At 40.3% G+C, this 17,588-nt stretch overlaps 1 protein-coding gene across 3 annotated transcripts in view; it reads left to right on the top strand.

Moving 5' to 3' along the window:
- ptprsa (protein tyrosine phosphatase receptor type Sa) overlaps positions 1–13,488 on the top strand; it is a 250,644-nt gene extending 237,156 nt beyond the window's left edge. For all 3 annotated transcript variants that reach the window (XM_042417834.1, XM_042417835.1, XM_042417833.1), the window contains 6 exons: positions 574–752; positions 884–1,010; positions 1,144–1,269; positions 5,662–5,816; positions 8,673–8,808; positions 9,082–13,488. In XM_042417834.1, the coding sequence (XP_042273768.1) occupies positions 574–752; positions 884–1,010; positions 1,144–1,269; positions 5,662–5,816; positions 8,673–8,808; positions 9,082–9,150 (792 nt within the window). In that variant the 3' untranslated portion in view covers positions 9,151–13,488. The remainder of the gene's footprint in view (positions 1–573; positions 753–883; positions 1,011–1,143; positions 1,270–5,661; positions 5,817–8,672; positions 8,809–9,081) is intronic.
- Positions 13,489–17,588: the final 4,100 nt, after the last annotated feature.

Here is a 17,588-nt window from a genome sequence, read left to right as displayed (position 1 = left end):
CAGACTTGATCCAGAGGCTTGTTAGTCTGTATGTGTGTGTGTGTGTGTGTGTGTGTGGCATATTTTCCCTTGTTGCATCTGACCCTGCAGGACCCCACAAGTTGCGAAAGTTTTTGAATTGCTTTCCGATGAATATATTCTTTATAAACAATGGCCCTTTGACGCTGTGCCATCATCAGTAAAACGTGGGTGAAAGATCAGATTAGATTGTGTGTGCTTTATTACTTTCTGTCATTGATATTCTCCTCTCTTTATCTGTCTTGCACCTGTCCTCCCCTCCTCATCTCTCCTCCTTTTATCCTCATCTCCTGCTCTTCCTTCCTCTCTCTTCTCTTTTCATTCCTCTTCTTTCCTCTTTGTAACTTCCACGGCTTGTGCCAATTTCTTCCACCTTCCCCTCAACCGTTGTACTTTCTCTTCGTGTTCCTTTCATCTTCTTCCTCCTCCCTACCTTTCATTCCACACTCTCTGTGTAACATTTTTTCCGTCTGTATTTTTTTTTTTTACCTTACTCTCTCTCTGTGCTTTTTTTCCTTCTATTTATCCATTTATCCCTCTGTCTTTTCCCACCAGCGTTTGGCCAACTCCAAAGCCCACACGTCACGCTTCATCAGTGCCAACCTTCCCTGCAACAAGTTCAAGAATCGGCTGGTCAACATCATGCCCTACGAGACCACACGTGTCTGTTTGCAGCCAATCAGAGGCCTGGAAGGTTCAGACTACATCAATTCAAGCTTCATTGATGGATACAGGTAGGAAGATGTGTTTGAGCAGCATGTGTGTCACTCTCATGTTTTTTCCCAGAACTGGCATCATTGGTGGCACTGATGAATAATATAAGCTGAATATAAATAGTCTCAACATAATGTTACTGTATTTACAGGCAACAGAAGGCCTACATTGCCACACAGGGCCCTCTGGCAGAGACTACAGAAGACTTCTGGAGAATGCTCTGGGAGAACAACTCTACTATCGTAGTCATGTTGACCAAACTGAGAGAGATGGGACGGGTATGACATGCACAAACACCCATTTGTTTTTTCTTGATTTTTATTGATGGAAGCATCCAAGCTGTGATAAAAGAAAAATAGAATATTTGTGAGTAAATTAACAAAGGGTTAATCTCTCCCTCTGCTCAAACAGGAAAAGTGTCACCAGTACTGGCCGGCGGAGCGCTCTGCCAGGTACCAGTACTTTGTGGTGGATCCCATGGCTGAGTACAACATGCCCCAGTACATCCTCCGAGAGTTCAAGGTCACAGACGCCAGGGTAAGACATACCAGGAGGTGTTTGATGAAATGGATTCTGACATGGTATTTTATACAGGAATACCAAACACACTACTAAACGCTATGCAACATTTGGAAGCATGAATAGATACATATCTGAGTAACTAGATGTAACCATTCCAACACGGATGCTGTGACATCAACTTGAAATATTTCCAACATGGCTAAAATTAAGTTCATATTAAATTGTTGTCACCAATCTTAAACACGAGCAGTAAATTTTATTATTAGTCCCTCAGATTCAAAGAGTGAGGGCCACTTTATAGATCAGCATTTTATATTGACTTTTAACAGCAATACAGAACCAACACAGAATACATCATAAGACGGAGACAACGCTTTCCCAGTAGCCTCAAAAGACCAGAATGCAATTCAGTAAAGAATTATGCTGTTTTTTTTACGATTGCTTCCAAGAATGTTTCTCAAAAGTCCCTAAAATGGCTTTGAGATTGTAATTTTCTTCTGTAGTCAGATGGGTTTCTACAAGAAACAAGATTTTAGGGTAATACACATTTTAACCAGAGCTCACAACCAAACTCACCTTTCCTGTCCTGCACTATTTATAACCTACTCTACACCACTGTAGTAATGCTTTTATCTCAAGATTTCTTTTTTGGTCCAATTAGGTGGAACAGTTTGAAGCAGCAGCAGCAGCACTGTAGCACAGGGAAAAAGATGCTTCTTCTCTTTGCCAGTGATTTCCCAGACAGTGGTAGTTAGTTTGCAGTCACCTTGTTGGTATTATTATACATTATAACCCCCCAAACACACACACACACACACACACACACACACACACACACACACCATCCACAGTGTGAAAATCAAACATAAATGCTGTTTAAGCTGCTATGCCATTACCACACACATACTCAAACACACTAAAGCACACACACTTTTTTCCTTTATAAATAACCCTGTGCACACACACACAAATGTGCACACAAGCTCACTTTCTCCCACATCTCCACGCTGATTTTCTATTCTCAATACAAATATACGCACACATGCATGCATGCACACACACACACACACTCATCTTTGTCTTTGTTATATATTTTATGTTACACACAAGGACACATACATTCCACACACACACACACGTATATATATGTTTTAACCCCTTGTGAAACCTCTATCACATACATATACGTGCTGTGTAGTTCACTGGTCAGTGTTGGTGTCTTTCAGATGAGTCCTTAAAGGTTACTGAATTATCAAAGACTGCAACACAGCAGCAACCAGACTGACAGATGAACCTTATCATCAGAGTTAAGGAAACAAAACACAGAGCGAGGGAGAAATAGAGAATAGTACAGTATATAGTATATGGAAGGGCTGTGTGTTTGAGATTTGAAAGTGGGGGTTAGGTGGGTGTGAATTGTGGTGATGTGATGGATATGTAGCTTTGTATACGTGAATGTGTATGTAGGTTTGTTGATGTAGGTTTCTAGCACCATACTACTGATCTGTGCTTGTGTGTATAAACTAGGATTAACCCCACATACCGTAGATGTACATGCATGTTAATGTGTTTGCATTTGTATGACTAAGTGTGTGTGCGTGTGTGTGTGTGTGTTCGTGTGTGTGTTGAATGCCTTTGCACAGTAATAGCATAGACTCCACGCCTCAACACTCACATCTAGCGAGCCAGTCACGTATTTAATCACACAATTTGACACGCCGCGTGGGCCCTCAGGTTGTGTGTTAAATTTTCCTCTCTTTTTTTTTTTCCTCCTCTCTTTCTTCAGCGTGCTTGGTTTATTGTGTTGTTGTCTTTGCCCCTCTTTCATTTTTAATCCCCCTGCTGAGGCAAAATGTTTTTGAGATGAAAAACAAAGGCAGCCAAAGAAAGAAAACATGCAATGCGTCATAAAACAGGGAAAGAGACATGAAATGTTGTACAAAGACAGTTGGTATATGGAGCTTAACTTATTAGAATCCAAATCACTATATTTGTCAAGTACAATAAATGTACAAGAATACATCTTGGCTGCAGCGATGCCGAAAGATATCAACAGCTAAGATACGTAGCAACACAGCGCATACTGGTACACATGACAACAGGACTTAACATGCAAAGCACAAGGATTCAATAGACAGATTAGGGATATCCTTCAACATATAGTACCTGCATATACTATACATTCAGGATTCAGTCACCATCTGCATTTCCCATGCTAGCAGCAGAAGGGGATGGTTTGCTCACGGCAAAAACCAGAATGGATGAATAAGAATGTAATGCAGCCACCATCCATGATGAATATATACCCTAAGGTGGTTGTTTACATCTACACATTTACACATTTACTATTAACTCCGCTCAACGTGATGAATGTCATTTTTGACACACAGCAACAGATGGAGAAAGCTTTTTCGGAAATCCATTGTAAATTTTACAAGGTCATTTAATTATTGCCATAACCCTTTTTTTTTTTTTACGGTCACTGCCAAATTAAATGTCTATGTAAGCTTTGTAATGTATTCTGCATGGATCATTCTGATGTGATACTATTTTTAACCTCAATAATATGGTGTGTAAGTGCTGGCTGGACCGGATTATACCATGAAACCAGAGAAAATTAACTATTTTTACCCAGCGGCCTGTGTAGGCAGACAGTGATGATCAGTTGCATAATTAATGTTTAGAATAGAGGAAAATCTGTATTTGCTTGATGGTTACCTGACAAAACAGCTACTTCATAAGACAAACGTAACTGCTGTAGTTCATATTTTTAGCAGGACGCTCTCATAAGAAGCATGTAATGCTACCACATACAATATGTATGCAGTTCTTCTAAAGTGTTTTGGGGCATTTTAAGCCTTTGTTGTGGACAGTGGAGAGGTATAACCCTAACGCTAATGAGGGAGAGAGGGATGAAACAAAGGTCTCCAGCTAGACTTTAAGTTGGGACCAATTCATTGGCTCTGTGTATGAATGTAATTTGTTCATTATTTATCAAGCTCCTCAAACAAGTGCAGAAAATTTGCTCTAGGGCTGACATAATTCTGTTTCACAAATGTTATCAGAAGTGAAAATATGTCTTTTTCAGTACAAGTTCACTTTCTTTCTTAGTACATTGATTCCATAATACGATATAGACAAAACTGCTCTAAACGTAGTTTTACAATCTACACCCTCTAATAGCAGGATGACTAAAAGGACAAAAAAGATCCCAATTTACCTGCCAACTGTGCATTCATCAGATTGTGACTTAAAGTGTGAACAATTGGCAAGAGAATGTGTGAGAATGACACATAATGTCCAAACTGAAGTCTGTTGCACACAGAACTGAGAATCAACTGAGGAAACGAACACCTGGTTGTCTTAATTGCTGGTGGCAGCAAGTGGACAGCCTCTCTCAAAATGCAAACACGCCTCTCCTCGCTCACTTTCTTGGGAATTTCTTACTCTATCTGAGACAATTTGAAGAGAATCTTATTCACAAGGACACAAGTATTTACTGTGCATTCTCAGTCTTGTTAGTCAACTCTCAAAATGAGGCAGATCACTTGTCCAAGTGTGATACCACTTGAAAGTAAAAATGTATTTCAGACGTTTTTGTTTGCATGGGACAGACATGCAATTATCTCGCCGCTTACGACTCTCACCACTAAAACAAGATTATCAGAATCAATATAACATTAAATTGTTAAGATCGACATTTTGTCCAGCAGGCTCGACAGTTTGTCAGGGTTTTTGTTTTCAATTTTCGTCGTCCAATCCCCCCACCTGCTCCGTTAGTCCTCCATTCTTGCTTCTTACCTCCCTTGCTCCACTCATCCATCAGGCTGCTCTATCGATCGCATTGCAGGATTATCCTATTCAACATGGTGTCTGGGAGAAGACGCTTGTCGTGGCAGATACACTATTGATTAGCTTTAACTAGGACTTACTTGTGCCACACACACCCATACACACACACACACGAAAAAACCAACAGGAGAGAAAATGGAGACAATTGAGTTGAGGGTAGAGGGTGAAGACAGAGAAGAGGACAAACTGTCATTTTCATTTATTCATCTGTGCTTCTACAGTGTCCCTATTGTGGAAAGAAAAGAAAGACAGAAAGAAAGCATCAGCAGATTCTATTTCATTTCAAAGGGACGATTAGTAAAATTTTTACTGCTTTATATATTATTTATATATGCTCAGAAAGATTCAAGTAGTTCACAGGTTTCATCTGGGTAGGCTTGGGGAGAATGAAACCCAAAACCTTTCTGTGCATTAAAGTCCCAATAAAAAAAAATATCACAAATTGTTCCTTCTTTCTCTTTAGTCTTTTCTATCTATACTTTCCCTCCTCTTTCTTTTTGGCTTGATGTACACTCTCCATCCTGTCTACTCACCTCCTTTTTTATGTATTTACAGGATGGCCAGTCCAGGACAGTAAGGCAGTTCCAGTTTACTGATTGGCCAGAGCAAGGTGTGCCCAAATCTGGGGAGGGATTCATCGATTTCATTGGCCAGGTGCATAAAACCAAGGAACAGTTTGGACAAGACGGACCAATCTCTGTCCACTGCAGGTAAGGGGTCTCAGTGATATGTTACTGGATCATAAAATGGCAATTTTTTTTAAATTAATACTCTTAATACTCAAAGATGTTAAGCCTCAAACTGCACACCAAAGGCACACTACCCTTCTTGAAGAGATATAAGTCTTTAAGTATCAAGACAAGATTAAATCACCTCTTATGGTGGTTATTGTTTTGCAGTGCAGCAACTCCTGCAGTGTAGCCTTAACAGCATCACCAGATATGATCCCACATCTCCTTTTTGCCAGCGCAGTACTCTACCCCTGCACCTCCACAGGCCCTCCATCTCCTCCATAATTGATAAGGCTGAGATGCGGCTTGGCATTTGCAAAGAGGAAACACATGAAATGATACAGCCATTCTTTTTGGTTTTTATTATCCATCCATGATGCATTTTTATTACCTCGGGTGTAGCTTCCAAGGTAACCTTCATCATTAACTTGACATGCTGGACTCCAGTATTTGGTGGTGGTCACTGCCAAGAATTCAGATTATTCTGATTTTAGTCCTTGAGCGGGATCCATCTAAATGAGTTGTTAGCTTTTTTAGCTGGACAATGGTCATCTTTCATGGCTCTGCTTCTAATGAGTCTTAGATTAAAGAAAAAAGAATTATCTGTAACAGAGACACTTTCCTGTATCATACACGTTTTTTTTTTTTTTTGGTTTGACTGACGTTCAGAAAAAGCTCTAAGGATACAACTGTTCCTTAGAAGGTGACAACATTAACAAACACAGGTGCTAACACACTGAATAATTTCCTTGCTGTCTCATAAACATGTTTTACTTTTGGAAAAGCGTAGGTGTCCTTTTTTTCCCCCACATTTCTATCGCAAAGGCGCCATGACATCATCAAACATAACATCATCTCCCCTGTATTAAAAAGCAATGATGTCACCACCCATCAAATGGCCCTCTGGGAGTTGTAAGATGTGTCACAGAAGCTCCAATAAGACTGAGTTATTTCTCCTTGCTATGAGGCCGTTATGAGAGGGGGGGGGGGGCGGGAGAGCTGTCTTAAAGCGAAAGGATCCGTTATTGCAGAAGGAATTGCGGGACGGTAGTCATGGGTGAAAAGGCCAACAGCCTACTAAAGCTGTACTGCAAGTGTCACATGGCCATGTTCTATTTAGCAACAAATGCACAGTTAAGGCATCCTTGACACACCACAGTGAACTTGCTTTGATTTTTGGAGCATCATAAGAGGATTAACACAAAACTACTGTAGCCTACAGTGTAGTGAATCATTTGAATTTGAGCTTTTAATCAGGTACCAAAGTCACCTGCAGTCCTTTTAAACAGCTTGAGTTAATTTTGCACTTTGTATTAAGTGTGTTTTTTAAGAGTAGGTTTCACTTTGTCCAAAGGTGGATCTGATTTGGAAAGTTTCTTAAATAGTGATGTGGTGGGGAAAAAAAAGAAGGTTTGGTCGGTTTCTTTGTGTGTCACTGCTATAGCCACCTCCTCTTCCTCCCTTCTTCCTCCTTCAGGCTTTGTCATCTCCGAGTGGAGAGCTTATGCCTTCCTTTTCTCTTACTCTCTCGTCTTCTGTCACCAGCCTTCCCCATCTGTCATCCCTATGTCTATTTCCTAATCCTCTCTCCCTCTCTCTCCCTTTTTCCTTTCCATCCATCCATTCTCCTGGCCCTCCTTTCTTCCACTCCCACCCTCTTCTTCTTCCTCCTCTCCCCTCCTCAGCCACTATCTAATAGACCCACATGCTTTTTGTCATTAATTGCCTGATTACTTCCTGTGAATGGGGACACCAAATCCTCTCAGTCTGCAGCGGCTCGGCAAGCCTTCAGATTTGGAGAGTCGATCTTCCTGGAGAGAGAGGAAGAGAGAGAGAGAGAGAGTTTAAGAGTCCATGTGACAAGCTGTGACCGGCTCCTAGGAAGAGGCTTTGGGTGGGCTGAGAGATACAGCAGGCATGGGGGGTTGGTAGTGGGTGGTTGGATGGTGTGTGTGTGTCTTTCAAGAATGTGTCCGATATCATTCAGTTTCTTTTCAAATGATCAAATGATATAAGTACTCTTTTGTCCTAAGTTCAGCTTTGTTCTCCAACACACACACACACACACACACACACACACACTCTTAGGCATACACACAAACTCAAAGTGTCTGCTAGCATCTATCGCTTTCACTCTTCATTTAACAAAATAGCATCGGAGGCTGGAAGAAGCCCAAATAAATCTGTTGTCATATCAATTATTGTTCCATTGGTGAAGTGGAAGTCATTTCACAGCAAAGCAGCTTAGAGAGGCAGCTCTCAAGTATTTCAGGATCAGAGTTAAGACTCAGACTGTATTTCTGGAGAGCAGCAGCAGCAGCAGGCAGTTCTTCGACGCATGGGAGGGGCTTAATGAGCCAAAATGTTTGCTCGGTTGTTTGTGTGCATGATTTTCGAGTGCGTCTGTTTGCCCTTGAGGGCTCATTTTGTGTTTGACGAGAATGTGGGCTCACATCAAAGTGGATTCCCTGGCGTTCTCACATGCGTCCTTGCCATCGTCCCCGTTGCGTTACCCTGCCGCAGGATTTCTGGCCATCGAAGTTTTCAAACGGTTACCTCTTTCTGGTGGTCAGAGCTACCAATGTGCAGAGATGCCCGATTCAGCTTTAACAACAAAATCCTGTATGCATTTTAGAGGTGACAAAATTTAGAGTTAGGGTTGAAATAAGGTTGAAAATATCCAGGAATTCATCTTGGTTTAACTGATGTAGAGGATAATGCAAGACACAGGAGAAAGACCCATCTACTTCATACAAGCAAAGAAGTATATACAAGTTTCTGGTTACATGTGTTATTTCCTTATTAATTCACTTTGTGGTAATTATGTGTTTCCAGCGCTGGCGTGGGCAGGACCGGTGTCTTCATCACCCTCAGCATCGTCCTGGAGAGAATGCGCTACGAAGGCGTGGTTGATATCTTCCAGACAGTGAAGATGCTCCGGACACAGAGGCCAGCCATGGTCCAGACTGAGGTCAGAGGTCACATGTACACGTACACACACACACACACACACACACACTAACATACACTGCTTCTACTTTTGCTCAACACATTTTTGTTGTTTTCATTTTGTTATTGTCATTTAGTTTAATGATTGTAAGGTTGGTTGCAACAGGCCATAAACACATTACAAGATCAGCAGGAAGTTAATAAAAAAAAATTTCAATTCTAAATCAAGTGAATGCTGAGATTTTGTTACTGATATGTTTTTTCCTGTGTATGTGTGTGTGTTTCTCCCCTAAAGGATGAGTACCAATTCTGCTATCACGCAGCTCTGGAGTACTTAGGAAGCTTTGATCACTATGCAACGTAAAAAGCCATCTCTTCCCCCCAGAATCCTGTAACCCCCCTCAACAGTCCCCTGAGCCATAGAAACTTGTGAAATTTGAAACGACGACAGCAGACAACACCACCGGTAATTCAGACACACCAAACGGGATCCTATTGTAGATTTTTAGAAGACGACGCCCACACCAACCAGTTTAGAGTAATTCCAATTCGACTAAGAGACCCTTTCATGCGGAAGTGAGGAATATTGCCCATCATCATGAAAAGAAAGTCCTCATCAGGAGAGGAACCAGAAGCTGTGGCTCAAGCTGTGGGGCGGGTATTGATCAAAGTGTCAGACTGCTTACCTTACCTCAAGTGTTTCAATGTGGAGGACATTGTAAACATTCGTGGACATTTCTCTTCTCAAAAATATCTTCGTGATACAACGGTAACAAGCAACAGATAATGAAGGAGAAGGCAACAGCAAAAATCAATGAGAGGCAGATGGATGTAGCCAAGACGGGGTGACTTTCTCTTGTTCTTTTGATATGCCTGGGTGTAAAGGGGGTTCAAGTATTTTATCGACACGTTTTGTGAGTGATATCCAGAGAAATGACCAAATCGTGGTTGCCTGTGTGAACACAAATGGTTTTCCCCAAACTCTGGTCACCCAAACAAGACGAGACAATAAATCAAAACAGGAGAAAAGAAACCTGGTCGTAAATAAACCTTAGGTTTTTAAAATGTCCTGCTAAAAATATTCATAATTTGCCTGGAAAAACACTTATCTATTACAGTGAAATACTCATCACACAACTGCCTGTTCTCAAAGGCTTAGAGCTTAGACAAGGGACCACAGTCACTAGATATCAGGAAGAAAGCAAGAACACATTTCTTCAGATCAGCTAGTTTCTTGAATTTGAAACTTGTGCAAAATTGATATCCAAAGCCAGCTGACCGCAGTGTATTTTCAATAAGTGCCCCAGGAGGCTCTTGTCTCAGTCACCAGAGAAATCGGGGAAAACCCTTATCTGTTGCAAGAAGCTGCGGCTGGGTCGTCTTGTGGATGGTCAAGATGGGAGAAATGGCAACCATGTCCCATGATTTTTAACAATCACTTCTCTCTTTGGAGCCATTGCATCATGTGGCGGTGATAGCATCCACCATTTTTAACAAGAGATAAATCTGGTGGGCAAGAAGCTTTGGAACAAAACGGAACAACCAAACAAGGATTGCCGCAAAGTGCAGCTTTCTTTGTGTACAGTGACCAACACTCATCATCATTGTTTAAAACTTTTTTGTCTTATGAGGAATTATCTTTTTTTCTTTTTGTTTTCTTTTCTGTCAAAACCAAACATGCTGCTTATCTCGTGTATGCTGTACATGTGACTCTTGAGCGAGAGGAAACTGACTAACAAAAGATGCCAGCTCTGCTAACTGCTCACGCCCAGGCGGGCATGACTGAAAGCGCATCCACACGATATCATCATCCACCAGACTTTTTCACCTTTCCTTTTTTTTCCAGCCTCCTCTATTATCATTTATTTCATTATAGAAGACACTCTGGAGTGGCAAAGGCCTGTTGCAATTACAAAACTGTATGTTCATGTGGTTGAAAAATTGGCCTTTAGGTCCACTATATGTGTGTTTGGTACCAGGTGGATAAACAAAGTAGATGCTTTGGTTTGCATCCTCCATATGTCTAGATGATGTCTGGTTGGGTGACTAAACCAGATCAGGCAGCCATGTTCGATCTCGATGCCATGATGTGAAAAGGAAATTCTTCGGTACAAGTTACTTGCACAGCCCTAAGAAAAGAGGAGAAAAAAAAAAAACTTGAAATAAATACCCCAAAACAACTGCAGGTTGGATTTGACGCACTAATGTATATGTGTCTGATAAAAATCAAGCTTTTGAAATCACCAGATTTTCATTTTGTGATCAGCGCTTTGGTATACATGGGTGTATGGATTCTGTGAAGGTTTCCGATGGGTGTGCACAAAATCCAGAGCGATGGACAGAACTGTGTGTAATCTTTTCTTATTTCCAAAAAAGCCTTATTGTTATTGTAACATTATGAAAACATTAATGTTGTATTATGACGACTTATTTTGCATTACATAGTTGACTTTTTATTTTCATTTTGGTTTAGTTTTTTAACAGAGATGTATCACATTTTTTTAAAATTAGCAGGAAAAGAGAAATGCTTATTTGTTCATATTACGTTAAAAGACATTCTATTTTTTCACTGTAGAAATGTTAAGTATAACATGTCTGTGTGTACGTGTGCATATATGTATGTATGTATATATACATGTATATACTGCACACTCACACATTCATATATATTTAAATGCAGAATATAAAGATATATCCAAACTTAGTATGAATTACATTTTTCTCCTCATCATCTTTTTTTTTTCATACCAGTCAGTGCTCATGTTTGAAGATATGATGGGTTTCTATTGTTTTTTTTTTTGTTTGTGTTTATTTTTGTAATCTTAGAAACTTGTGTGTTTCTTGAGATAAGCTGAGGAGATGGCAGAGCTACAGTATGCCTGAAATCCCTCGCCTCCTCTCACCAATGTTTAACTTCTACCCCTGGGTAGACCCTGTGCCGACGAGGAGATGCCATTTTTAAATCTTGTTGAGATTCTTTATTATCATTAACTTGTAGGCATTAGTACTTGTTTTGTTTTTTTGCAGCAGCAACTATTGATAAACTGGTCTACAGAATATCTAATCAATCAAAAATTTCATAATTGACTTTTTTTTGTTATCTATATCAGCGCAACTTGACATACAATACCTTGTATGATCATGTACAGACTATGACCCTCGCAGTTTTTTTTAGAGATCCTCTTAGTTCTTTCTCTTTTTTTAACTTTCATTATTTTCCAACATAATGTGGTAATTCATTTTGTTAGATATCCACTATGATCTACCTGTAAATAAACAAATATATAGATTATATGTATTTGTATCATTTGACCCTCAAGATCTCATACTTTAAGTGGGGACAGAATTACAAAGATCAAGATTCTGCTCATATCCAACTTCCTGGTGTTTGTAAAGCCTGTTTTCTCTCCATCTGAAACGTTCTTTCTTCAGCCCTGCTCCCTGGTCTTTAATTACCACTCGCTTTTTTTTCTGCCTTTAATTTCCCTTGCTAGCAGTTAAACTGGGAAACGTGCCAGCTTCTGTTCTCACACCTACAGCCTCAGTGAGGGCATGAAATCAGCATCAGTGATCTGCTGGTCTAATGGAGCTGAGGCTGGGACGTTAGTCCACTCTGCTAACTAACCATTAGAGTTGGTAATCAACTCAATCAAACAAATCAAGGGCCTGTTACATTCTTATTCTCAGAGTGTACTAAGCATTTCCTGCCCTGGTATTAACACGGGTCCACTAGAGATAAGATGGACTTTAGATAAAAGCAACTAGAGTGGTTTAAAAATGAATTGTATTTATATAATTAGACCTCCAAAGTTTCATATTACTATTACAAAGGTGTCGATTTTTAATCTCTCCACTACTGTGAGAAACTATAACACCCAGAGGTGGTCTTCATTCCTTAATAGTTTCCCACAAACCTCCAGGAGGTCCCCAGCTGTCCAACTGCCTAATATGTCAGTGTGAACCATAAATACATTGTTGGCTGATTGACAAACAGCTAAAAAGGCCATACATAGTTGAGTTGCAACATGACATGTTTTTTTTTTCTCCCTAATGCATTTTAAGCCTTGTATAGAACCATATTATGTGTTTTTGTTCCAACATTGTTTTGTTATGGGATGCAGAAAGAAATCAGGACTCAATGAAACAGAGCAGAGCAATGCAAACAAGGGAAGACCAAGACAACCAAAAACTTGCTGCAAATTCACATTTCCAGCACGTCATTTCTAAAGAGTGGGAACCTTGAGATGTTTTACAATGAACTAAAATCTTGGACTGAGGACTTTTGGAACTCAAAAAAAAAAAAAAAGACTGGCAAAAGGGCCCATGCCAAAACTGAAACTGTGGAAGTCTTTGGAAGCTTGTGCAATGTGTTACTCTTTTGACTTCATGTAAAGATGCTAGACTTTTGAAAACAACCGCCAAAATTACTGGAATATGTCACAGAATATTTGGGGGTGGGGGCGGGGGGGCTAACAAAAAAACGAACACTAACAAAAAATTACATCAAAAGAATAGAACATATACAGAACATACCAACAACATGAAAAAGAACCCAAACTCAGCAAAATAGTTTTTCCTTTGTATGAGGGCCAAGTGCTATCACTTTCAAACTGTTACTTCGAACTCAAACAATAATTGGTTTAAAGCCACTGTGTATGTAGATATGTTGACTTTGTATTAAAGAAATGTTGTCTGAAAACCATTTTGTCTGTGACTTTTTTTTTTTGATGGTGTGATTTCTCCAGATTTTCACAGGCACTAATCTTTCCTCATGTCTCATTGTTTGCCTTCCTACATCTCAATCTGTGTGTAATACTCAAACAGCTGATGAGAATTCTTTAACTGTGATACCTCCATTGCACCAGCACTTTGTACATCAGTCATTACACTGCAACCCGTACTGAAAAATCAGTGCTACACGAGCTTGCAGGACAACTAATGAAGACACAGATGGTGCACTCCTTTTGTTGGTAGATGGCTTGATTAGCTTCCTCCTATATTTATCCAACAGCCTCTCCACACACATATCCTGATGTGCCCTTAAGCCCCCCCCTCCCCTCTCCCCAAGCTTGATAAATGCCATCCAGACAGGCTGATATTGGTGTAGAGGTAAACCTTCACCTGTTGGTATTTGCTCTCTCATCTGTCCTCAAGGGAGTCTTCAGATATCTGATAATCTCAAAGTAACATGGTCGCAAATTAATTGAAAATGTTGGTGCTAAATCTTACTGTATTTGCCTATTTGGCTTCAATCATAAAGATTCTGACTAAAGAATCTAGTGGCTGTGGTCAACTATCCCAATATTTCAAGCGTCTCAAGACTTCACTTTCCATGACCGATTGATTCACATGTAGATCAGCTGCAGATGATGAGCAAATGAGCTCCTTGTCACCTGAAGGCAATCTGTGACAACATTCTGCTAAGTTTCAAGAGGACTGTCATTTATGAAAGGGTAATATACGCAGAATGACACCCCGTTTCAAGGATGATGTCTCTAATTGTCTGCGCAGAGAGCTGTGTTTCAGTCCATTCTTTTCTAATAGTGGCGAGCCAACAGACCGAGTGTGAGGGTAGACGAGGAAGTGAATTAGGGCGGTGATTATGCAGTGATTCAGACAGCAGCTCATTAGGACCCAGCTAAGCAAGCAATCAACGAATCGATGTGACAGTGGACCCAAAAGCCACAGAAATTTGTAATAAATGGCAAAGCGATAAATTGGATTATCCACAGCCCCGTGGCCAAGCTCTTTCTGTTGCAAATGACAAATCAATCCAATCATGCCACAAAAAAAAAAAAAAAAAAAAAAAGCCAAAAGAACCAGAAGCAGGGGGCCTCGTGGCACACTGGTTGTGGAGGTTATCTGTCTAAGATGTGCCTTGTTGAGGTTATGGTTTTCCAGAGGTCATTTCTGTATGATATTCAGGGCTCTAAAATATTCATGACAGACCATTACATGTTTATGACCACCATGTATAAAAAGAGGATTTACCGACATTTGAACTCCAGCCAGAATAGTAAAGGTGTCAGAGGGGTACCATGCCACATGCCTACTGATTCGCCAAGGAGAACGCAGCTCTGCCTTGAGATCTTGATGGTGCAAATGAGCAGCCAAGGAGCTATAATAAATAAATAAAAAGTAGAGACAGCAGGAGCTCATCTTACCTCAGGGTATTCCGTGTACAAGTGATGAGTCTACTCCATCTACCTGTCAAATCATTATCACTGAATGTCACAATCGTGACTTGAGCAAAGGGTGAAGAAATACATGACACTGATGGACAAAGATCATTCAAAAAAAACCAAAAAACATTGCACTTCAAATGTGTCATGTTTAAACCGTATTTTGGCTGAATACTGTTTCACCCCCCTTGAAGAAAAAGGTGCACCATGGTGAGTTCTCTGAAAAGGCTTTGCTGCCATCTGCAGGATACTATCTGCCATTTCACCACTATGATATCCACAATGACGAGCAATTTCCATTCAATTAAAGCAGAGATTAACACAGATGATGTATTGAAATGTATTGTCTTCTCCAGAGGCTCTTGCATAATTACACCATTATGATATATGCTTAGCAATGCTGTTTAGCACTGACTTACACACTCAGTTTTGATCCACCAACACATGGAATCGGTGCATTTATGGTTTGTTGATGAAGTAAGTGCTTATGGTATTGGCCACAGAACATAGTTTTGCTGACAAAAAATAAATCGTCTTTAGAATGGAAATACGTTGAGTGATGAAATTTCCTGCATTTTTTTTTGCTTGTTTGAGCATCTGTCAGCAGTAAACAGTGGCATTCTAAAACTGTGCTGTGACATGACTCCTGTGTTTATGTCCTCATGCTGTTATTTCTAATAATCTGTCTTATGTCCCCTCAGTCCTTCTTGTCTCTCTGTGTCCAGCTAGAGCTCTACCACTGACAGATTGATTCTATTAAAACAGGTTCCTGTTGGAGAGGGAAGAAGGGCTCTCATTTTCCCTCCTGCTCTTTTCTCTCATGCACCATTGGTATTATATCATCTCTCTATATTGTTTTTAACCCCAGTTTACATGACTTAGCCATGCTAGTGGCCTTGTTCTAGGGAGGGCTCTGCCCACTGGCTGGTACAAGTCTTTGGTCAAAAGTAAAATATGTAATGACAAATATCGGGTGGACGACCATGAAATGTGTTACTTACATTCCCCAAAGGATGAATCATTTTCAGGGTCTTCATTGGTGTTATCTCAGCTTGGGCTTGGATTTTTTTAAGCGTGCGTTACAAGCAGGGGGCTTGCAGTTTAAAAGACATCGGCAGGGGTAGTCTAATGAAAGATTCTACCAAGTTGCATTATGGTAAATGAAGGATTCAGCCGTGACCCATACAAGGAGCTAAAAGTCAGGATATCTTGGCTTGTGTTGCATCTTTTCCTTTGCTGACCTTATGAAAATGTGTCTCTCACAAGTCTTTCAGATTTCTGACAGTGGAGTACTAAATTGTTGAAGTAATGCTCAAACCATATTGTCTTTGGCATGACCAATATCTTCCCCTAACCTTAACCAAATAGTTTGGTGTGTCTTCATCTTGCTGATGGGGTTGCAGAACATGCATATATGGGTTATTTAGGATGCACTGGTAGAAAACCACTTTGTTGCTGTTGATGTTGGACGTTGACAGATCTGATTTCAGTGTAATTTCCATTAGATTTTACAGACAAATATTGCCCACTGAGAATTATTTTCTTTCTAATGTTTGCTTCTCAAAGCATTCTTAGATGAAATGTTTGGTCCAGTGGATAAAGTGGAAGTTGTTTTGGCTCAGTGGCTGAAGAGGAAGCCATTTTTCATGCGAATACATGTGCCTATAAAAGGACAAGGAATGTATCTGTTAAGAATTACTGTTGTCCACATAATGACCCAGCTTGGATTGACTACTAGTCACTATTCATGCCCTACAAATTGCAAGAGCACTAAACGTAGTACACAAAACAGAAAAGTCTTCACATTTTCTCTTGAGAAAACTGTTCCTACAACTCATTTGGACTTTGATCTCGAATGTCAGCTAAAATACTCACTTCATCACAAAATGGGCTCAGGAAACTGTGGGGATAATGGTTTGGTAATGGGAAAGCATAAGAATAATAGCAGAGAATAAAACCCTACAGTGCTAGCTGCTCTGTGATGCTCTCAAGTGAATTTTGCAGCAATGATTAAAGACATATGAAATCATCAGCAGTGGAACCATTAAGGCTTCCCTGTAAACATGTCCATTTGAACATAATTAAATCACATTCCAGCAGAGTTGGGAGCTGAGAAATTGAGTTTAGGCTGCTGATGATAATGTATTATGATTCTAATGCTATGAACAGCCCTGTAGCAGGTCTCTACTGTATATGCTCAACCTCTCATCTTAGTGAATCCACACATCTAGAATTTGCATAGTGCACGCTCAGCCAGCCAACCAGGCCTAGATCTGCAAACATCAGCCCCGTAAAAGAAGGCGTTCACTAACCACTGCATCCACTGAAGTTCATCGTTTAATGAAGAGTGCTCTCTGCCTGTGTCTTTTATGTCGCCCTTATGGATTCCGGAGGCAAATTCAGTCTGTGATGTTGCTGTCGCTATGAACTAAGCTTACCTAGCATTCTGTACCCTTCCTCTGACCCTGGTTGTGTGGTCATTAAGGAAAAATGGAGTGAAGCGGATGAGCCATTGCTATGAGACTATAGGAAGTGCCTGATCTGTATCATAGTAACTATGCCCTCCTGTGTAACAACATCTGTCTCCAACAGTCATGCTGAGGCAGAATTCAGCTCCACT

This window comes from Thunnus maccoyii, chromosome 7 (assembly GCF_910596095.1).
Source record: "Thunnus maccoyii chromosome 7, fThuMac1.1, whole genome shotgun sequence".
NCBI classification, from domain to species: Eukaryota; Metazoa; Chordata; class Actinopteri; order Scombriformes; family Scombridae; genus Thunnus; species Thunnus maccoyii.
This window is presented reverse-complemented; position numbering and strand designations above follow the sequence as displayed.